Consider the following 23,995-nt stretch of genomic DNA (forward strand, 5'->3'; position numbering starts at 1 on the left):
TAGACTCCCTGTGGCCGATGTTCTGCAAGAAGAGAGATAGTGTACCAAACAGAGTTATAACCACAGCAGGGGCCGCTGGGTAAAGAACATCTTTGATTGCAGATTCTCCAACTGTGTCATCAAAGCCTGTGTATTTCCCCTATGACCTGCTTCCTAAAACGCATCACTGCACATTACAGAAAAGCCCCACATTCAATCAGCTGCTTTAAATGTTAACTGTTGCATGAAATGAGAGAAGCTCATACGGGGCCACCTTTATCTGAGAGTGTGAAAGGATGTGCCACAAGAATGTCATGGAGGATCAAGGTCCTGCGTCATCTCATTATTATTGTGTTTTTGACCCTGGTTGGGACATCTATTGTATTTGTATGTCAAACTGAGATGAGACACTGCTGTATATTCATGAGACTTACTAACTCCCTCTTGTATCTGTGGCTCACTAGATGATGAAGCACGCGTGGGACAGCTACAGGCAATACGGCTGGGGACACAATGAGCTCAAACCCATTGCCAAGAAAGGACATTCCACAAATATATTTGGTAAGTAAGCTACACCCGTTTCCCCATTACTCTAAAACATGCTGCACCCACAGATTTGTCCCCTCATTTGCATGTAAATAGCTCTGTTCAAAGTGGAAAGTGATGCCTGTGCAAAGTTATTAGCACATTTCTAGACAACCATTTCTGTGTATGGAAATGATAAGGACATAACAAGCATACACACATGCACAGTCCAGTTTCCCTTATTCATTTATTTCTGTGTATTTTTGAGCTCTCCAGCTGTTTTCTGAGATAATTATGTGCAGGTTAAAGCTAATGTGTGTGTATTTTGGAAAGTAAAGTGGAGTTGTTTTTTTTTTGTTCTGTTTTTCTAAAGTGGGTGAAATCCAGTTTCTCGTTAGCTCTCACTCTTGCTTTCTCTGGAATTCTATTTTAAATATGGCAGCTAGTTTGCTCTCAGAAGGTCTGTGGTAAATAGTATGGAAGTGAAAATGGATGTAGAGAATGGGAGAAGAGGATAAGAGGAAGAGAATAAGACTGAAAATGAAAGTGTTGTACTTCTCACAGCTCACTTTCATAATTAATGAGCCTTTCTGTTAATCTTTCTCTCTGGTATCTCTGAGTGTGCTCTCTCTCTCTCTCTCTTTCTCTCTCTCTCTCTCTCTCTCTCTCTGTCTATCTGTGTGTATCTATGGACAGAACATTTGTGAATGGTAGCCAGTAACATCTCAGTCAATATGAATAGATATATATTTCCTACTAGGTAATACCAATAAAACCCTTAAATGTACTGATATAATCCAAGGACTACCCAGAATTAATATTTATATCCATGTGTTTGAATGTTTGTTTGTATCTGTTGCCTGCTGATGATAAAAAATAGCAAATGCAGAGTATTATTGAAGTAAAGAGATTTCACAGTATTGGTCTGATATGCTTGTTGGGATGAGGCCTTAGCTTAGAGATGAACACCTTAAAAAAAAAAAAAAAAAAAAGAAGAAGGGTTTGTTGCTTTTTTCCAGGCATCAGTGAAAGCAGTTTGAGCTCTTTCATAAAAAAGTGATGTGAATAAGATGGTGTGATTGCTACAGACAGTGCAAGCGCACAGCAGAGGGGGGAAATCATCTCCGTGTTTATAAGATTTTCTACGTTGTAAATGACTGAAACAGGGTTAAACTGTAAAAACATTTTACCTATAACCACTCCAGGTTATAAACTGCTGTGCTGTACATGCAATGTTGATAGCACACAGAGTGACTGTAAGTGATTTGTTTACTGGTAACGTGCTCTCATGGGAGGCTGCAGTCAGATTTCATAGATTAGCCCACTACACAAACACACAGCTATATTTCAAAACACAGTACTATATATTTTCAGACTTTATACACGCACACCCCTCTCGAGCGCTGTGTTTGATTAATGCAGGCTGTGGGCTGTCTCTCAGCTTCTGTTTTATTGTGGCTCTGATGAATTATGATATCTCATTAAAGTTTTGAGATGGATTGTGATCTTTTCTCTTCAGTTCATACTTGTTACTACTAGAGCTCACAGCTGCATTTATTAACTCTTCTCACTGTGTTCAGAAGAAGTGGGGAATCTGCTTACAGATGAGTGTGTCAGCACTTTAATGTGGTTCATTCCCTGTGTAGCAAAACATCAGTCGTGCACATAGAGAGAGCTTCTACGTCACTATTAAGCTGTACTGAAGAGGGAGAGCCGTGTGGTTATTTATTAACTCTGTTGATGGAACAGCATTGGAATGACGGGCCTGACTGGCATAAGGAGCTCCTCGGAGTGAACGATGGTTGATTGATGGTGGTGGGAAGGGCTGCATATCACTGCCAGAGTGCAAAGGCCTATATGACCATGAAAATATATTGCTTAGGGCGAGAGAAAGAGAGAGAGAAAGAGATGAATGATAATAAGGGATCAGAACGTGAAAAGAAAAGGTTAGGGTAGTGAAGTGGCTGAGGTAACTGGAGAATGAGGAAAGGCTCCGACAATGTCTCGTCCCACCTCTTCCCATAACCACTTCCTCACTTTGCTTCATTCAGTTTTAATATCCTGGAACTCATTTACATAATTCCTATCCATCGCCTTAGGATTCTTCACGAAATCTCCAATTACTCATGCTTTTCTTTGCTTCTTGTGAAATTGCGTTCCCTAGGTGGTTAATATTTTCTTAATGAGCCGTGTGATTTCTCTTGTTCATTCTGTCTGACTGTAGACAACATGGGCAAATAGGCAGTGGTTCACAGCACATAACAGTGTGAGTGTGTGCGCGCACAGCATGTGCACCATACTGTGTTGATAATGGTGTAATGACAGCTTATATATGAAATGGGCTGTATTGTCCTAGGCTTCATGCTGCGATACAGAGGAGCAGAACTGTTACATCCTAGAGATGGTGTGATTTGACAAGTTGTTGCTTTTTAAGCTAGATATTTGGAAGGTGATCTGTACAGTGGACTGTGGCTGTATGTTAGACGTTGTAGAAATGAAAAGATGCAGTTTTTTAAACTATAGTGGATATTTTTAATTATACTACAACACTTTAGGTACAAGTTTCATGAAAGAAAATTGTTTTTCAATTTTACAGTGTGGTAATTTCTGTTAAATAATGTTGATTGTTATGAACATTTGAAGGTCCATAGAATAAGGCTATTTATTTTTTAAGGCATTATTATTTGTAGAATAGGATGATTCTAACAAAAAGAACAAAAATTATTCACCTGTCTTCAATATTAGGTAATAACATTGATTGTACTGCTTAAATTAAAAACAAGGGAAAAAAGCGAGGCAAAGGCTAAAGGAATGAAGCCAATTCTACAGTCAACTGCACATTATGTAAGACTACACTGGGAAATGTGCGTGTGTGTATGTGTGTTGATTATTTAGTTACAGTGACACACAAATGGATGGGATATATTAGGCAGCAAGTGAACTGTCAGTTCTTGAAGCTGATGTGTTGGAAGCAGGAAAAATGGGCAAGTGTAAGGATCTGAGCAACTTTGTCGAGGGCTAAAGTGTCATGGCTAGGCGACTGGGTCATAGCATCTCCAAAACAGCAGGTTTTGTGGGGTGTTCCCAGTATGCAGTGGTTAGTACCTACCGAAAGTGGTCCAAGGAAGGACAACCAGTGAATCGGCGACAGGGTCATGGGCGCCAAAGGTTCACTGATGCACATGGGGAGCGAAGGCTAGCCCATCTGGTCCGACAGAAGCATAAATTGCTGAAAAAGTTAATGCTTGCTATGACAGAAAGGTGTCAGAACACACAGTGCATTGCAGCTTGCTGAGTATGGGGCTTCATAGCTGCAGACCAGTCAGAGTGCCCATGCTGACCCCTGTCCATCTCCGAAAGTGCCTGCAAAGGGCATGTGAGCATCAGAACTGGACCATGGAGCAATGGAAGAAGGTGGTCTGGTCTGATTAATCACATTTTCTTTGACATCATGTGGAAGGCTGGGTGTGTGTGTGTGTGTTGCTTCCCTGGGGAAGAGATGGCACCAGGATGCACTATGGGGAGAAGGCAAGCTGGCTGAGGCAGTGTGGTGCTCTGGGCAATGTTCTGCTGGGAAACCTTGGGTCCTGGCATTCATGTGAATGTTGCTTTCCCATGTACCACCTACCTAAACATTGTTGCAGACCAAGTACACCCCTTCATGGTATTCCCTAATCGCAGTGGCCTCTTTCAGCAGGATAATGCGCCCTGCCACACTGCAGATATTGTTCAGGAATGGTTTGAGGAACATGACAAAGAGTTCAAGGTGTTGACTTGGCCTCCAAATTCCCCAGATCTCAAATTACAGGACTTATAGGATCCGCTGCTAACATTTTGGTGCCAATTAACATTGCCTCTTACGTGAAAGTCTATTTTCAAAGTGTTTATATAATTGTTATTATTATGTAATAATATTATAATTGTTGGGAAAACAAGCAGTAATGTTTCTCCAGCGTAGGTAGACATATTTTCTGTAATAAAATACTAATTCTAAATGGATTTTTAAAAAGAGGGCGGCCATTTGAGACAGACAGTAGTCAGGATGTAGCAGTTGGCCATGTTGTGCTCTGAGAGTGGTTTGGCCCAGTGGAATATCTCATGTCTCAAGGGAGATGGAGTGAACTCTAGTGTTTCCTGGTGTGTATGAATAATACAGCACATAATTCATTTGGATGCGTGTTCTCAAAATATATGGTTTTGTATCAGTTAGCAATACAAAAACTTAACAGTTTGTGAAATAGAAAACCACACTGGTCAGGAGGTGCAGAGCTGCCATATTGCATTCTCACTAAGTGCAGTTGTGGTCTCCAGATAATATCCTGCTCTTCAAAATGAGCCCACACAACCCAATTTGCCAGCCTATTTCATCTCTCCGGGGGAGTGTGTGTGTGTGTGTGTGTGTGTGTGTGTGTGTGTGTGTGTGTGTGTGTGTGTGTGTGTGTGTATATATATATATATATATGCATACACACATTTTTTGTCGCTGATATATAGCTAGTTTTTACATTTCTTAGACAATCTAAGTTTTGACATTTTCACATCATTTCCATGCATCCTAAATAGTAGGTGATCTTAACCATTACGTTTGTAAACAGAGACATTCTTTGCTTTTGTAAAAAAACAAAAAGAATATTGAAATAAAAATTTTTTTTGAAACAAAATAGAACCCATCACATCTGACAAGCAAATTACTAGATTACTAGATCCCAGAAATGTTTAGTCACAGAACATGTTTGCTAACTTGGCAGATGTTAGTTATGGATATGTTTTTTAGACAAATTTGACTACTATTAAATAAATCACTGACAAAATGCAAATTGAAACTCAATATTAAATCCCACTCATGTCTACCTGTGTCAAGGACGTTATGGTGTGCATGCCCTTGCCCACAGATGACTTTGAGTGTGTTTCTGAAATTGTTATAATTGCTTATAAATTCTAGTTTTGGGGATTGTTGTATTTAGATGACTGGTGCAGCATCTAGTCAGAATGTGTATTTGAGAATTCATAAACTAAAAAAAATCCAATGAAAGAGTAGATTTAAAATCGCATTGTGGCACCTTGAAATTACAATTTAATGAAATTAGTTCACCAGTGATTCCTACACGCAGTTTAAGGTGTGTGTATATATAGAAGCCCTGATTTGTAGTGGATTGTTTATTTGTTGCTCTATTTTTATATTTGGTTTTGTCATATCAGATTTGAAGAGCTGGCTGAGAGCAGCAGAAAGGGAAAGCTCCCATAGCTGAGCTTCGTATTTTCTTTCTTGACCCTCTTTCCTGTCTCATTCACATAAAATTTTAAACAGGGGGCCAGTGTCAAATTTGGGCAGGAAATCACATGGGTTTTGGACTCTTCAGGCCATTACAAATGCACATAAAGCCTCTGAGTTACTGATGCCATGGATACAGTTCTGCACAGAGAAAGATGGATGATGGAAGAGTAGGAGAAGTTGATGGGGAGAGAATGGTACTGAGGAGATGTTGGGGTTGTAAGTGTCCTGTCCTGTCCCTCAGTCCTGCCCCCAACATCCTTTCTCATTGTGTACTGTCCCGTCCTGTCCCTCAGTGTCCCGTCCTGTCCCTCAGTCCTATCTAAGTTTTTCATTTTGTCCCTCAGTGTCCTTTCCCTCAGTCATGTCACTTAGTGTTCTCTTCTGTCTCTCTGTGTCCTTTCCCTCCATGTCCCTTCTCCCATAATTAATGAAACTGCTGCACCTCAGTAGTTTATCAAAATGCTAAGCAATGCGTCAGTGTGCTGTAGCTCAGTAAAAGGTGTTCTCAAGCCACTTACATGTCTGGCAGCAAGTTTGTAGGACAGTGTGTGGGGAATGAGGAAGAAAGGCAGAGGATGATGGAGGGGAATTGGTCAAATATGGCTGATATATATGGCTGAAATATGGCTGGTATATGTGCACGATAAGATGCAGTCAGCTCAGATAACCTTTTTTAAATCTCCTTGCAGGGTTAATTAAGGAGTCTGTTGGCGGCTACCAAGCCAAGTGAGTTTTCTCTGAAGTGTTTTTTTTATCTACATGTGAGGGAGTGTATGTGGGAATGAATGTTATCTAGAGTGTGGAATGGAGTAATGACTAATATATTCACACACAATATTCACACATAATATGCTGTATTTGAATAGTTAACACCTTTATTCTCCTCTTCTTTTATTCTCTTATGTCCATCCTCCTCCTTGTTCCCTGCCATACTCAACCCGCTCTCACATACACACATTCTTACATCACAGTTTTGGGGTTTACACTTGAGTAGGTTTGCAATTTTCCCTTGAATAGATAAGTAATGTCTTTGAATGAAATGGCCTTAACATACATTGAGGGAAATGCAGCTGAAAGTATTTTCAGTCTGGCTGTATAAATGGTTTTAAAGAGTTCACTGCACATTAGGATGTGTGATTGATAGATCATGACCATGATGTTCAGTTAACTAGGCTCCTGTGGGTATTATATATAAACTGTAATCAGTTTTGGCCGGGTCTGGTGTGTGTGTGTGTGTGTGTGTGTATGTATGTATATATATATATATCCAAGTGTATTAAATTCTTTTGTGAAAATTTAGTTTGTGACCTTAAATGTTTTCATCCAATATCCTGAGTGTCCGTGGCACTGAAGCTTGAAATTAATGTTGGGTTTTCATTTCAAGACTGTCGGAAAAGTTAACTGGCTTTGAGAAAAGTGCACTCACCTATCCACAGAACATCTCGGACATCATCTTCAGTCCTCATGATGTCCAAGATGTAATAACCCAAAAAGCATGCATTTTAAAGAGCTTCATTTTACAATTGCTGGATTGTTGTAATCATGTTCTTTTGGGAGTCTGATCATCCTGCCTTGTCAAGTACTTAGACACTATGCATGGCTACACAGCCACTAGCTGTTTCAGTAAAGTGCTATTCAGAGCTCCTTTCATTTTCTCGTATATCACTTGAGAGTTTTGCATTCTGCCCTAGAGCTGATTTGTGGGAACCAAAGATCGCAGTGCATTTGGTGAAAATAAATTGGATGGCTTAAGCTACACAATTGCAATTAGCATGTTTGGTTGTAGGTCTACGATATAGTTTGAACAGCGGCTGACATTTTAATTACCTGAGGGTTTTTTTTTTAACCTTTTTTCCTGTGTTTAATATAAGAAAAGCATTTGGGGCTTTTATACTTTTAAGCTTTGATGTTGATGTTCAAATACCCTAGCAGCTGATTTTTATCAGATTGAATTTTACTAGATTTAATAAAGACATACCATGGAGTACTTAATTTAGCACTTTATTTAAAAATAAAAAAAATTTAACAATAATTCTTGTGTTGTCTGTGTGTTTTGCTTACTATATTTCCTTCCCAACAGGGTTTTTAGACTGATAGTAACCTAGTGAACTAGTGATGGATAATTCAAAGCACATCTGTAAGTCACTCTGGTTAAGGGTGGCTATTTAGACATTACTCTTGCTGTCCTCAGTTCTTCTCACACAGAGATGGCTGATGAACTATTTCTCTTAGCCTGTTTTCACACTTTGTCTGAATACCCGGGTCTGCACTCGGGACCGATTCTGGGTGCTTTTGGTGATGGGGCTCATAATTGCAGGTTTACTTTCACATAGATGAGTTCTTTCTGTGTCTTGATTGCGCAGTTCCATTTGACACTTTTGTGCACTCAGTTTTGCAAAATGGTAGGCACTTGGTTAATCTGTTTGCTATTTTAAAAAAAAATTATTTTCTTGTAGTACCAACACTCAACCAGTGAAGAACAACACTTTTTTTTGGATGCATGGCATCCATGGAGCATCTGCAAACGTGTAGCTGATCTTGTATGAAAGATTTTTAGCCATGCATGAGATGTGCATTTTTCAGTGTGTTGCTCTCAGTACAGCACTTGTGCCACAAAAGTGAGCTAATTCAAGTGCTTCAGTCGTATGAATGTCTGGTTTTATATATCAGTAATCACAACAACCCTTTCCCTGGCATCGCAAAAGGAGAAGCAGGAAGTAATGTGATAAATTGAGCGATGATAACTCCCAAAACTTACGTGGACCTTAATGCGTTTGTGTGGAAAGAGTGTTGAAGCAAACCTCAGAGCACCATTTTAAAGAGGACCAGGAATTGGTTCTCTGCACCGCTCCAGGCCTTGAAAGCAGCTTTCACACGTCATCAGTCTGTTTCGAAATCAAGGCTCAAGTCTCAAGAGTCTAGAACAAAATGCAAGTGTGGAAACAACCATAGTGTTTGCAAAGGGGCTTGGTTCATTCATTCTTTCATTTATTAAAAAAAAAAAACAGATGGTAAACTCCTGTTTTTCACATTTGTTTGCCACACATACTCATCATCTATGTGAAGACCTTCTGTTGACATAAGTCATATTAATGTAGCTAATTAATGCTGTCTTTATCTAAACTCTAACCTCAGTAACTGAAATGAAATATTTTGGCTCTTTGGAGAAAAGCTGTAAAAACATCATGATTGTTTTGTGAGGACTGGGGGAATGTGAGAACATTTGACACTAACCTATCATTGTGAGGACATTTGGTCCTTTTTGGTCCTTTTTGGTCCTAACAAAGGACCAAACAATTTGTTTATGTGGATTAAGATAACAAATGATTGATCTGGTGAGACTATAAAATGTAACATGAAGTAAAATGAGAGGATAAATGAGATTATATCGTGACTGAAAGGCAAAGGTGTGTAACAGCATGTTGTGTGTTGGGGTCCTGTTAGGCGTAACAGAAGGGTTTGCAGAGCTGAGAGGCTGGGGCTGTTGGATATTTTTAGAGTGATTTAGAGCCTCTGTCAATAATGATAATAACACTGCAGTTCCCACATAATTGGACAGAGAGAGAGAGGCCTGCCACACTGCCTCTCTCGACAACTTGCATTACTGAAAAATGTAGGGTTACAGCAGCATGACTTTGCTAGTCATCTGCTGGGGTTCTAGGTCTTCAGCTTAGAACCGTTATCCTGTGTAAAAGCATCCAGGGAATATTTGCGGCCTGAGAGAAGTGTGTACTGTCTAGAGTAATAATGCCTATCCCTTCATATCTCAAACTATTGGAACATTATCGTAATAAAGGTACTCATCTACAGCTAACCAATGAAGTGTAGCGATTAACCATTTACTAATTAACACACTAAAATGAGTTAAATATTCATATAAAATTTGGTTTTGTTGTGTGACAGTATCTACTTTAAGAATAACTTGTTATGGATTTAACTATATATCTGAAATATGATATTAAATTATATAATATTGGAGTATGTGAAAACGTGTATTGTAAAATGTTTTAAAATCATTTTTGCAGAGAGCTTTGTAATGTAGAGACTGTTCTTCCTCATCCTGACCTCAACAGATGGCATGGAAAGTCAATCCTAGTTTTTAGCTAGCTTGTTAGCTTGTTAGTGTTCTTTTTTGTTTTTGTTTATATATATATATAAACAAAAACAAAAAAAAAAAAAAAATTTCCTGTTCAGTGTCAGATTTACTCAGCATTGACAGCCTGTTAGTGCTTCTTGCAGGAAACCTACCAATAGAAACTTGCTTCTTATAAATCTATTATAAGCATAGAGGAATGTACTGAATGACCGAATTGCACTGGTAATGTAATACAGTCAAAATATTAAAAAGAAAGTGGATGTAACATTGACTTTGTCTGTACTGCGTGTAAGAGATCCTGTGAATGGACTTTGCTTGGAGTGTGTCTGTCGTAGCAGCATTAATACCTTAATAAATTTAAATCAAGCATTAATCTTCATATTTTGTAACTTTGTGTGAAGTCTAACATCAAACAACAAAACACGTCACTTCCAGCAATGGAGCCAATTGAAAGTATAAAGTACAGTTTGTTTATGGTAGTATTTTGGGCTGAAACAGTGGTCTGATTGGTTACAGTGTCATTGAGGTCACTATGAAGGAGGAGGAGCTCAGTACTGTACTGCTGACAGTTGTATGTAATGTGCACAGTACTCTCAACCTAGTCTAGGTTGAATGTGTAAGAGAGGATTGAAGAGTGAGAGTAGCTCTTGGTAGTGCTGTAGAAAAGACTAATGGCAAAGGTTCCTGTGTTATGTAGTAGTGTTGTAGCACCTACCATCAGGGGACATTTAACACACAGGATGAAGATAGGAAGGAAGAAAACTCAGGCAAGAGACTTGGGTGCCGAGGCTAAAAGAATGAGGAAAGTATTAGTATTGGGACGACGTGTACAAACCTTATCATGTTCATACCCACTTTAGTATTTTGTGCTCTACAGATTACAGTTTGTACAGAATGCAGCAGTAAGAATTCTCCCTGAAGAAAGAACATACTTACTTACTGCAGTACTGGCAGAAATTCACTGGCTTCCTGTTTGATATATACAAAACCTTCTAGTCCTTTTATTTGTTTTTAAAGCTGTGAATGGACTAGTACCTTTTATGTCAAATTATGAAGTGAACATGTTCCACAGTGATGTCTAAGATCATGAAACACAGGATTAATTTCTGTTCCAAGAACAAAACACAAAAGAAGTGATGAGGCTGTTTTTGGTCTGCTTGCTCCAGAACAGTGGAACTTCCTCCCATAAAGACATGCAACAAGCATCCTGGCTTAAAAAAACAGCTTAAATCATATCTTTCTATTTTGTCTTTTCTCTAGTTTTATATTTATTATTGTAAGCCCTATCTGCATTTATGAACATGTGAACAAATGTTTGTTTGTTTTAAAAATAGAAAACAAATCTAAGTTCCCTGCTTTACTCATTTCTTAATTATTAATTTTATCTTAATTACTTCTTTATTTAAATTTTTACTTATTTTTATTTAATTTGGTTTCTTCAATGCTTTTATTTTCTTTTTTCCACTTGCTGGTTTTTATTTGCCTTATAAAACACTTTTAACTGTACAAAAGTTGCTATATAAATAAAGCGTCTTCTTATTGTTATTCTTATTATTATTAATGATCTGTTCTAAGGTCTTGACCCCAAACTACACCCTCCCACTCCCCTTCTACTGGATCTCCTTAACTCAAGATTTCTCACTGTAATGTGCTCTCTCTAAGGATATCCGACATTTGCTTTTTGACCATCAGTGTTGGGTAGAAGTTGCTGTATGTACTGACACGGGTCTGTGCACTGTGTCTGCAGGTAATTCCCAGCTGGGGGCTTCGATAGTAGACGCCCTGGACACACTCTACATAATGGGCCTCCATGATGAGTTTAAAGATGGTCAGGAGTGGATCGAAAAGAACCTGGACTTCAGTGTGGTGAGTGATCCCATGCAAATACTTGATGTTCACACACATTTAATGGGCTACATTACCAACAGGTATGTGTCAGCTTTTTCATGGTTGCATATAAAGTTGTTCAGCAATTGAGTGTAAATTTATCTTCAAAAGACAGATCATAGAAAAATCAAGGATACCGTTTGGGAATGAGAAAATATTCCTGCGATAAACTGTGAATCACGAGTATGTATCTTTAATTTGCATTCCCCTTGTGTCTGTTGGCCTCAGTGTGGTAAACATGCCACATGGTGGAATTCTTTGTATGGAAACAATGTGGGCAGGAAGGATAGTATCTAGTGTGCTGAAGAAGAACCTCTTTAGGAGAGCGTGAGTATTAGCAGGAAATAATAAATGTAAAGGAGTTAGGGAATGGAGTCATGCCAGAAAGAAGCTCCACAGACCCCTCTGGTTTTTCCCATTTGGCAGGATTACCCAATAGTTCTTAAATTGCACTGTTGTCCTTTGCATCTTCCAATCATTTCTTGCCCACACTTTGTTCATTTTAATTTGCTGTATGCATTTTGTACCCTTTATTTTCTCTTTCTTCCATCCCTCTCTTTCCCGACTATCTGAGGGTCATTAAATTAGTTTAGAACTAATCAAAGAGCACTGGAACTTTGTCTTTTGAGGCCTGTGAGATCAAAGAAGATTAATCACTGGGTTATGTAATACAGCCAGACAGAGCTCAACAGGTTACAACAGGGAAGGAGTGAGAGACAGGATTCTTGGGAAATAAACATGTCTGGCAAGAGGCATGGACACTGAGGTTATAAGTTACAGACACACACCTGTCCACTTTAGCAGTCTCTTTGCTGTTTGGCCTAGTGGGTTAATAGTTGTCTAGGACTATGAATTTCCATTAGACCTAGTAACCCTTTCTTTTTGGCAGAAATGAATTTCTGTTTTTTGTACCATTCAGTCTTCCTGAACGCCAGACTTCTCAAAACTTTTTAGTCTCTTAATTGGCCAGTGAGAATAAGCAGCTCATGTTTGGTCATAAAAAATTCTGCTAGCTTTAGTCAGTATAATAGCAGTGACTGGCCTAATCAGTAGTAATACAATGTGCATTATGAAAGGTCTGTGACTCTGGGGACATGCACAGAGCCTCGGTGGCTGATGCTCTCTCTGGCTGTGAGTTCTGGCACTTCATTCTCCACTAATTACGGAGTGTGTTTAATGGCTGAGAGACAGCTGGAGCCTCTCACTGTTGGGCTCTGTAACCCTTAGAACCCTACCCTATTTTGAGCATTTTTCAGTGCTTTTATTACTAGGTTTCTAATGTTTCTATTACTGCAGGACTTGTACATGCCATATCTTTTTCTCATTCAAACCACAAAACAACCATTAACATGCAAGGTAGTCAACTTCATCAAGTTGTTTAAAGCACACTACAAAAGCAACAAATTACCCTTGCCTAACACACTTATTAAGTGTATGTTTTAAGCTATTTATTTAGATTTAATAATGGGATGATGTCCCACAGAAGTGTCTTAAGTAAGATTTGTATTGTACTGATGGCTTTCTTTTATTAAATCAATAAAATGAATTAGGTCTTGAGCTTTTCTTATCCTTATAGAATATTCAGATGTTCAGGCTATTATTCAAAAAAACAAAAATAATCATTGTGGCAGCCCTGGTATAATCTCAAAGAGCTGATCTGACCTATTTAAGTAGTATGATCATGTTTGCACTCATGTGTCATTAGAGTGGAATGCTGATTTATCAGCTTTTGAACAGGTTACTGCACTGTGAGGAGTCATTGTTAGTGTGCTTATTCTCAGTTTTCTGTGCATGTATTTCTCTCCAAGCACACTTTGTCAAAAATATAGCCAGAGTAAAAGAAGGGAAAGCATAGAGACTCAGCTGAAGCATGGCCTTGTCATTTTGTACCATTAAGAAGAAGTCTCATCTGCCTGAGTACAAGTCTCCGCTCTTCTATTTCAGAACGGATAGGTGGCTTCATGTTGCTGCGAGGCTTTTTTGGGATTGAATGACCAATTTTAGGTTGTGCTGTGAAAAACAAGAACATACACTAGAACATAGTTACTCTGAGTAACTGACACACTCTCAGTTGGTCTTCTTCTCATGCATTAATACACAAGCTATATTGCTGCTGGGGTGTGTGTGTCTGTGTGTGTGCGCAAGTCTTAAAGTCTAAATTTCTAGATGGGATGCACTCAGTCACATTAATCAGGGTCACAGCAGACTTTGTTAACATATATGCACACATACATACACAGGGCAAGACGTATCTTTATGCTTGCTTCTCAACTGGAGTTACATAACACACACACACACACACACACACACACACACACACACACACAGCAGTGTTTAAAATGATGAAGTGTGTTCCACCAAGGTATTGTATTGGGGTTATTGCTGCTATATGACTGAAATATGTATCTCATGGTCTTCTTTTCCCGCAGAATGCAGAAGTGTCTGTCTTTGAGGTCAATATCCGTTTCATTGGGGGACTGCTTACTGCATACTACCTCTCTGGACAAGAAGTAAGATATTATTTTTTGATTTGTGCTGGCCCAAAATGAAGATTCACCAGGTTTTTGCTAATGGGTCTGAGGGAAAAAAAATGAGTGTGTGGCTCACAAAGCTCTCAGAAAAAGTAGTTGAATTTTGTGTGCGTGTGTTGTTAGACTAATAGTGCACAAATTCATGCAGTATATACACATGAAAACTTTCATAGTGAACTGGAGTTGCCCCAGTGGCCTGACTAATGCTCTTTGGGGAAACGCTTCCCTCCTGTTAATTAACTCTCCCTCCTGCTTGCATGTTTATCTTCCTTTAGCATATCTGCTTCCATGTTTTATCGTGACCCTCCTGCCTTTAGTGTGAAGTGCTTAAGTGGCACTTCACACTAAGTTTAGTTCCCTTTAACTTGGGGTTAGGGACTTGGGTTTGAATTCCAGCAGCACCAAAAGCATTTGTGGTTTGGGACTGAAGAGAGCACTACTGGTTCTGCTCTGGATGGAAAAATGGCCTACTAAGTCAAAGCTTTTAATCCATAGTGCTGCTGCCAGTTCAGGTATATAGAACAGAGCAGTCAGTGTGTATTTAAATGCTCGTTGATGTTTATGAGCAGCAGTCTGGAAAAAAAAGAAAATTCCCTTATTCACACTTCCTCCCATACTAGTAGGTATTTTGTAGTAGTAGACTTTATTTTGGCCATTCTCCTATGACCTCTCTCATCAACAGCGCATTTCTGCCTGCAGAAGAATTGCTCACTGGATATTTTTTGTTTTATTCACCATTCTATGTAATCTTTAGAGACTGTCGTATGTGTGAAAATCCCAGGAGATCAGCATTTTCTCAAATACTCCAACTAGATCAAAGCCACGGTCAGAGGCACTGAGATCACATTTTTTCTTCATTCTGATGTTTGCTGTAAGCATTAACTGAAGATCTTAACCTGTATCTTCATGAGGTTATGCATTGTGCTGCTGTCACATGATTGGCTGATTGGATAACTCATGAATGTGCAGGTGTTCCTATTAAAACCCTGACTAAAGTACATAGATACGAGCTGAATATTGGGGTGGTGCCACAAAGACACAATACTGTATTAAATATTTCTCTCCCACCCATACAACCAAGGTTTGTACTTGGGTCCATTTGGTCTTGCATTTGGATTCACACACTTAAGAAATATTCTGAGAACATGTACATCAATTCATAAATAGGCTAACATGTCCCTTAACTTATATGAAGCAAGTGGAAATAGATTTTTTTTTTTTGCCAAGATTAATAATTTGTCTACTTAATTTGAGGTTTTCTGAATAGGCATTTTAACATGAGAATAATGTGACTGGTACGATTTTGCTTAGCCAAGACAGAGTCCTGATCTCAATCCTGTTAAAGTTCTGTGATGTGATATGAAACAGACAGTTCAGTCACAGCATTCCAACATGTACTTGAATTGAAACTGTTTTCTCTACAGAGTAATCAGTGCTGCAGATTTATCATCAGATAATGTAAAATAAGGTCACATGCTTTTTTTTTTTTTTTTAAGCAATAACCTTGATTATTTAATCTAAATCAGTATAGCATTATAACGTGTATGTGTTTCTTAAATAAAGCTGCCTTATTATGACTTTGATCAGATCACATTTTAGGAGCCATTCACATAGAAATACAGATAATTGAAAGGGAAATCGAAAGGGAAATTTCTTCACAGCTATAAATGTGAGTTTGCACCTTCATTCTTGCACTTGAGACCCTCTTAAAGTTCTTAGCCAGGAAAGGTGTGTCAGAGTTGTCCTCTTCCTGCCGTGCACCTCGAACCTCCCTCATTTATCCTAAGGAGGTGAAGACATGGAGTGTCTGCGAATGGATGTGAGAGAAATTAAACATGCAGTTCGCAGTTGTCGCAAATTAGCTAAAAAGGGATGGATCTAGAAATAGAGCAGGGAAATGGAGTTGAAGATGGGGAAAAAGGGATGAATACAGAAATACAGCAGGGGAATGTTAGAGAATGGAGATAAAGGTGGAGAATTAAGTGGAAAGTTTAACTAGACATAAAGCTCTTGTTCCTGTCCTCAGAGCACCGCTGCCTCCACGCTGGCCCTCTGCTGCCTGTCAGCCTATTCCCGACCAGGCTGCGTCAACATGATAGATGATGTTTACTCACTCTTTCCTCTCCCCTTTACCTTTTCTTTTGCTCCTTATTTTTCAGTTCTCCTTTAGCCCTCTGGTTTTTGTCTCCTCCCACCTGTCCTAGTCTGTGTCTTGGACTGAATGATGAGAGAGAAATGCAACGCTACAGTGTTTAGAGATGCGTTGCTGCATTGGGCCTCTTGACTATAATTAACAGCTAAAGTCATTAATTGACTGAAGAGGTCTCTCTTGGCCTGAGAGCTCTCAGTAAACAGGCGGGTCCAGCATCTCATCTTCTGTACTCAGGTACAGCACTCATCAGAGCAGTCTCAGTAGTGTAGAATTTAGATGAGGTGATCGTTCTTTTTTCGCCAAGCTCACTTGGTTGGAGCTGTCAGCTATGAAAGGAAAATTTTTGACGAGGTGTCTGTGGGGTACTCTGAGTCCATACATCATTGCTGCCCACTTTATGTGAATTCCAGTAGGAGTTGAACTGCAGTATGCTACCGATTTTGTAATCTTACAGCTCCAGTATTCCTGAAGCAGCAGAAGGAGGGAAAGTTAAAAAGACAGTGACATGTACTGTTAACCAATTCAGAAAACTGTTAACTCTTAATAAGAGCAGTTTAGTCTACATTTAGTCTCTCAGCAGCCAAACTTATTCACAAAGTGGATAAAATTGGGAAAGTTTGAATTTTCTTCAAATATGCTGATGTATCCATATGACATTAAAGCCGAGTTTCATTTTTTACTAATAATAATAGCTTTTTCTCTAAAATTTCTTCAGAAGGATTTTTTAAAGGGCGCTGTTAAATTAGTGTGCAGTACTAATATTACCCGCATAAGCTTAGTGCATAACACAAGGCAATAAATTGGCTTCTAATTCAATGGTGCAGAACTGTACAACACTTGTGCTAATATTCTTTTGGTTATCTTAAAATCTGATGAACACAAGAATGCATAACATCTCGTAAGTCATCATGTACTTTATACTTGTGCTATAATTCACAAGCTGCATTTGAAGACATGATGTAGTTCAGCGTTTTATTTTATACCTTCAGCTGTCTAAGGCCATTTTGAATGTAAAGCTGAATGCTATTCCATGCCTTGTTAAAGGCTTTGGGTGAGTACCCACGTCAAGCCATTCCACTCGCAGGGTTTTGCTGTGCAGAGTATGTTTAGCTAACAGTGAAGAGGGGAAAAACATATGAAAGTGATCTGAGCTTCACTGTGCTCATGTGGAAATTCCATCTGACTGGTCTCTCTCCAGGGTCCTAAAGTGGAAAAGAAATTTATTAGAGTTAATTATTTAGACCTGATCTTACTTTTGAATGAAACATTTAGCCAGAAAACACAATTATTTTAAAATGCTGAGATATATAGACTCTTGTTAGTTGCTTGGTGAGATTAAAAAAAATATATATATATATATATATATATATATATATATATAAAAGCATTATACTTGAAGTGTGGGATGCTTTTATGTGATTCTGTGTGCAGAGAGGCGAGACTCTGTAATTTGCAAATTATGCACTCATGCTACAGTCCAGTCAATAATCCTGATGAACATTCTCATTCTAAACTAGTTTCATCTCCCCCTTCATATGGCAGCAAAAGACAGGCCTTTTACTGCCATGATTATTCTCCAAATAATCAACAAAGCTAACTAAGAGAGTAGAACAGTGATTGCTGACCCTACAGTGCCCACTTTGTTCAAATGTATTAGATTAATTATGTACCCTTGTATGGCATTTTCTTCACTATGCTCGAATTCAAGAAGGGATGTGTGTGAAAACACTCCACACTCTTATCAGGTGACCAGAGTTATGAAAATAACCTAAGGCTTTTTTTCCCATTTCAGTTCAGTGCATTTGTAACCTTCATGTGACCTGAGCTATAGTGTCTACAGCCAATCAGAGTAAAGAAGAGAAGGTGCTGAGCGTTTGCATGTGAGGTGAACAGATCGATCTCTAATTCTCAAAGATCTTCATTCTTCAACATGGGTGTTTTCCTTGTAGAGGATATCAGCTCCTTAGACCCAGAGCATATTAGACCCATTGACAATTTGCTACATAGTGAGCCGAAATGAGCTACGTAATTAGTTTTCAAGCTTGACTGTGTAACTGAAGGCATCATGTTCTGCCTTAATAATTTATGGCAAATAGTTGTCCATACTGACCAGAACATGAGAACTGTCAAGGTTATAAACACTGCTAACGACAGTATGAGGAAACTGTGCAGTGGGTTGTCATGATGGCCAAATGCAGCTGACTCTCCTCCCTTGATAAACTGCACACCAGCCTGTGAGAGACATCTGGTTTCTCAATGACACCACTACTAGTGATGTGCCGATCTTAAAATTGGATTTCTCCAGTAGAGAGCTATGAGGCATTTTGTCAGATCCATTAAAACACAGTAGTGGCGGACACCGAGACCCAGTGATTGACAGCCTCTCATCCTTAGCAGTCCAAGGAGAACCATTACCAATGTGAAGCAATGAAACCTAACCCTAAAAAGCATATTTTTTTTTAAAAAAAGGGCAGAATTTCCCCTGTAAAAAGGACAAGCATTGTTTAAATGATCTTATTTGCAAAGCATTGCACAAAATCTGAAGATCTAGATGTTCCATTTTCTGAGCTGGCACTAAAAATGTGATTAATTCTGAAAAGTACATGAGGTGGGAAACGAGAATCTCTGTGCCACGCTCTGCCTGCTTCATTGTGGAAAAAGAGTGCAAGTAATCATCTACATGAGCAGATATTCTGGGACCTTTGTGTCTAAATGGGATCAAAGCAGTGTCTGTGCACCACCTTAAAAACCCTGGTGCCAATACAGAGCCTGAATGGGACTGTAATATTCATAGGCCATGCCTTGCTAAACAGACCTGAGATACAGTACTTACTATGAGCAGAGGAAATACCATCATAACATCATACAGGTTCTGCTCAACGCCTGGGTTACAGACTTTTTAATACTGACTTTATACACTCATCTCTCAGGTCCTAATCCAAAGAGGAAGGAGGTTTTCTTTAAGAGCTAGTTGGCCAAGATGTCTGTACTACAAGGAGTGTGGTTTTCGTGATTTTGCTATCATCACTACAATTATCCCAAAGAAGGCACACATTGACATCCTCCTTCATCTCTGCTTCCTGTCTATCACCAAATATTGGTTGCTCTATCAATAAAAATAATTCGGGAGATTCCACATCCATAATGTCTAGTTAGGAAACGCCTGTGACTGAGAAGACCCTCTTAGATGCATTTTTGGATGCTTAGTCTTTTGGCAAAGCAGCAACACTCCATAACTTCTCTAAAATCTTCACTAGCATAGCATTGCAGTGAGTCCAGCATGCGAGAAGAAATCATATATAAATCTATACAGTACTTTCTTAGCAATCACATTCCTAAGACGGGATTTTCTAGAATCAAGCTGTATTTAGCTGTTTGTGCTGGATCAGTGCACAGTGATGTGTAATAGGGACCAGGGTTAAATGAGTAGGAAAAGATAGCTGAGTCTCATAAGCATCTCCTAACACTGCCTTGTGTACCAGTATAGCTGAGAATTTATTGCTTTACCTATTGTATCATCTTTTGTATTTAAAAAAAGAAATGTGTATAAAAATAATGTAACATTTTAATATTTTTGTTGAAGTGCTATCAATTAATGTTTTGTTGATTTTAAGTTGAGTTCCCTCATTTTGTAAGCCAGGAGAACAGAAATAGTAAAGGTAAATTTCCCTCATTTAGGTTAAGAAGAATAATGCTAAACTACTGTTTAAAAAAGAAGGCTGTTGCCACAACATTTAGATCAAGATAATGATTATCTAGTGTGCAAAGCTGCCAGCCTAGCTTTTTTGTTATGTTACTGATCTTGCTGTTGTGGCTTTAAATGAAGCTCTCCCAGGAACACAGGAGCAGCCTATTTAGAGCCGTTACGTAATCTGGCACACACACACGTCACCTGGTAAAATGATATTCCCCACATTGAAGCAATCCTCATATTCAGAACCCACATGAGGGTCAACAGACATTTACTGTCTTACGGCTATCTTTGCCTCACAGTCCTCATAGGGTCATACAGCCCATATTAAAGGCACTGAGCTTTCAGCAGCTCAACTTTCAGTCCTCATACACAAGAGTGAAATGCTGATGGGTTGCTCCAGTTTACTTGGTGTAAAATATGTTGAGTAAGAGGGCCATTCTTACTCACTTTTACTGCTTACATATAAAACACTGTTTTGCCTCTCACTGTCCCTTTTGTGTTCTTGTTCTGTTCATCTGGTAGGTTTTTAAGGTGAAGGCAGTTCAGCTGGCTGAGAAGCTGCTTCCTGCCTTCAACACCCCCACAGGCATCCCCTGGGCCATGGTCAACCTCAAGAGGTAGTTCTTCCCTCATTAAGCTTCTTTGTGGACCCCCCAAATTTGACTCATATTTTCCATCTTCCTCTTCTTCTGTCTGCCCCCTGCAGCTCTGGCTTAGTCACTAAGTCCACAGTGTATTGTCTAACCCTGTCAGTCCCTTTGACTGCCTGAGTGTTAATGCAACTATCCACTTCAATTCATTTGCATTGAGCAGGATGGAAAATACACAATTGATCTATTGAATGCGCACGTCATCTGTTGAATGTGCATTAGGCTTTTGGGATAGAAGAAAGCTTAATCAAACAGAGACTGACAGAGCTTTTGTAAATGAATTGAGTGTTTTGAGGAAATTGAGATTTTCAAGGTGTGTCTAATGCTGAAGATAAAAGGTTTTTATTCTATTAATCCCTATCCACCTAGCCACTACTCAGCCTGTCATTACAAACAACTCCTCAGACACAAATGCATACATGCTGTACCCAATTAGGATGTGCTGGGCATACTCTGAATGTGAATGAGTGAAGAGCACAGGAACAGAGGCTTGCTGGATCCTCCAAGAGTGCAGTTGACAGCTTCACAATTACAGTATTTGGCATCTTTATTCAAAGCCAAATGCTTTATAATCTTTCTCAAAAAACAAAAAATGTATCTTCATGCTAAAACAACTATACATTTTATTATTATTATTATTATTATTATTATTATTATTATTATTATTGCTGTTAGGTCAGATGGGCAGCTTGGACAGATGATGAGTAAAGTGGAACCTGTCTGTATGGAAATGGCTCTTTTGATGATAATTTAGGTTTTATACTGTTTACCAGTTAACCTCATATTGTTCATCTCCTCTGTCTCAGTGGTGTGGGCCGTAACTGGGGCTGGGCCTCGGCTGGTAGTAGCATCTTGGCTGAGTTTGGAACACTGCACATGGAGTTTGTGCACCTTACGTATCTGACTGGGAATCCTACCTATTATCAAAAGGTTTGCATGTTTAAAGTGTGCATAATGCGTATTACTTTGTGTATGTCTCTACTCTTCAAACAAAACTTCATGCTTTGCTTATTATACCAGGTGATGCATATCCGGAAGCTGCTGGCTAAAATGGACAGACCTAATGGCCTCTACCCAAACTATCTGAACCCTCGCACGGGCCGCTGGGGCCAGCGTGAGTAACCTTCACTTCCTGAATTTCTCACATTTTTCTCCATAGAAAAATACAAACCAGAGCAGGGATTCACACTTGTATGGCACATTACATGGCTTGTCATGGTGATGAAGAGGTAATAGTTCCTGTCTGAGAGGCAGTGGCCCATGTGCACTAATGCTATGTGTTGTGTTCTGCTCTTTAATTCAGACAAGCTCTACTGGTAAAATGAAGATGATAAATCTAACCATTTATCTCTGTGTTATTTTACTAGCTCAGATAAAGGCAGGATGTGGATGAATTTCTTTTTCTTTAAAGAATATCGGTAATCAGTGTTTGATGCTGACTTTTCAGACTGCTGTTTGTTGTTGAAGTTCGTTACCAGGCTTAGCAACTAGGCATCAGTTTTGGTTGTTGAAACTGACAACCATCAAAGATGGTTGCCTTCTTTGAAGTAACAGCCAATATTTGAAGCAATTAAAATATTCTGTAATTTTGTAATGTCATGTGAAATAATAACATTAGCCTTTCCTTGTATTTGCTTGTAATTGTTTGAACAGCTATTTTACACCATTTCAATCATGTGTCCTTCACTGTTATAAAATACAGTGGTAGTATTCTCAGGGGTTGAGTTAACCAAGAATTTCCCACTATTTACTGAATTTTAAAAGCACTGACACAAAATTCTGAAGGCCATCCTTCATTGCGACATGCATCTTCTGACATAGACATAGAACATCAAAACCTTTCTAGCATTTCAACAGTTAAGGCGAGATAGTGAACAATGGCAGCCAATACAGCTCACAATCATCGCAGCGTCCCTAAATGCACAAATAATTTAGCAATAAAATAAATAAAATTTATGCAAACTTTGTGCTTTTACTCAATTTCCACTGATGTGCTTGTGAAAAAGAAATGTCTCTGTGCTATTCACTGGAATGAGGGTGAGCGTTGTAAGAGGCAGCATATACGTCTAGAAAAGTTAGCAGTGTGTGTGGGATCTGCTCAGAAAGGTCTTGATTGTTCAATTGGCAAATAAAAAATGTCAGATGAAAATAGCCTGACAATTTTCACAACCTTTTCTGTGGATGTAGCAGTTAACAGTGTACTGTAATGCAACCTTTGAGTATAATGACTAGCTAGTGCAAAAACAGCACATTAGATGACTGAATGATTGGCACAGTTATGAACACTATTTAATTGAAATACTTCAAGAGATGCATATGCATACCAGGTTGTAAAAAAAAAATAAAACATAGACAGATTTGCAATAAGACATCAATATTGCACATTATCCTTCTGAATAGTGGTGTTCATAGGTATGGGTGTACCTGTTTAGTCTCCACTTCATAGCTTTTAGCTTCCCCTTCTGGTTCTAAATGATGTATTTTCTCAAACAAGCAAACTCAAACAATTTTGTCACTAATGGAGGTATATATTCTACATGGCTTGTATTATAATTTCCCACTTCACTTAAAGACACCAGGATGCTTTATCTCCCACGCTTTGACAAAATGTTTTCTTTACTTTTGTTGCCTGTAGAAAACTGCCTGTGCGTATGCATGTGGGCTCATTAAAACATGTTGCATACAAATGCAGTTTTGTCTGGTTCAGACTATAAAACAATGAAATTTTATTTAATTGTAGGCAGATCCTACTGTCAAATTTGTTTTTTTTAAATGATCGTTTACAATTGTAAAAGTGTTTGCCATGGGGGAAACCATGGGCTAATTCCTAAACCTGGTTGCTGGGGTCAACCATTGAACTTCCATCCTGAGTACTATGTTGCGAAAATGTCCTTGATCATTTTAGGTCCTAATTATGCTACAGAAACATAAACTTACTATATTACTTTTATTTATGTTACTGCTTGCATATTGTGTGGGCATGTATGCGTACTTGCGTGTGTGTTTGTTTCTCTACCCTAGAGTTTTCTTAATGGACATTTACTTTGAATAGTCAGTCACTGAAGAAGAGGGTCTCTCCCTTTCTGCACGCTTCAGCTAGCTGACGTTCATATCCTCTCATTCCACTTCTGTCCTCCTCACTGTCCTGTCTTTGTGTACATTCATTACATAAATTCATCTTCAAGCTTTAAATCCGAGGGCTTAAT

The 23,995-nt window shown here is 38.8% G+C and overlaps 1 protein-coding gene across 2 annotated transcripts in view; it reads left to right on the top strand.

Moving 5' to 3' along the window:
* Positions 1–23,995, top strand: part of man1a2 (mannosidase, alpha, class 1A, member 2) — a 66,806-nt gene that overhangs the window by 30,600 nt on the left and 12,211 nt on the right. Inside the window, exons 4-9 of one of the 2 annotated variants that reach the window (XM_026912135.3) lie at positions 444–540; positions 11,623–11,741; positions 14,192–14,272; positions 20,662–20,756; positions 21,596–21,719; positions 21,810–21,903. In XM_026912135.3, the coding sequence (XP_026767936.1) occupies positions 444–540; positions 11,623–11,741; positions 14,192–14,272; positions 20,662–20,756; positions 21,596–21,719; positions 21,810–21,903 (610 nt within the window). Of the gene's footprint in view, positions 1–443; positions 541–11,622; positions 11,742–14,191; positions 14,273–20,661; positions 20,757–21,595; positions 21,904–23,995 lie in introns of both variants that reach the window. The other variant, XM_053233983.1, reaches the window with a different exon arrangement.

Source organism: Pangasianodon hypophthalmus, chromosome 5 (genome assembly GCF_027358585.1).
Source record: "Pangasianodon hypophthalmus isolate fPanHyp1 chromosome 5, fPanHyp1.pri, whole genome shotgun sequence".
NCBI lineage: Eukaryota > Metazoa > Chordata > Actinopteri > Siluriformes > Pangasiidae > Pangasianodon > Pangasianodon hypophthalmus.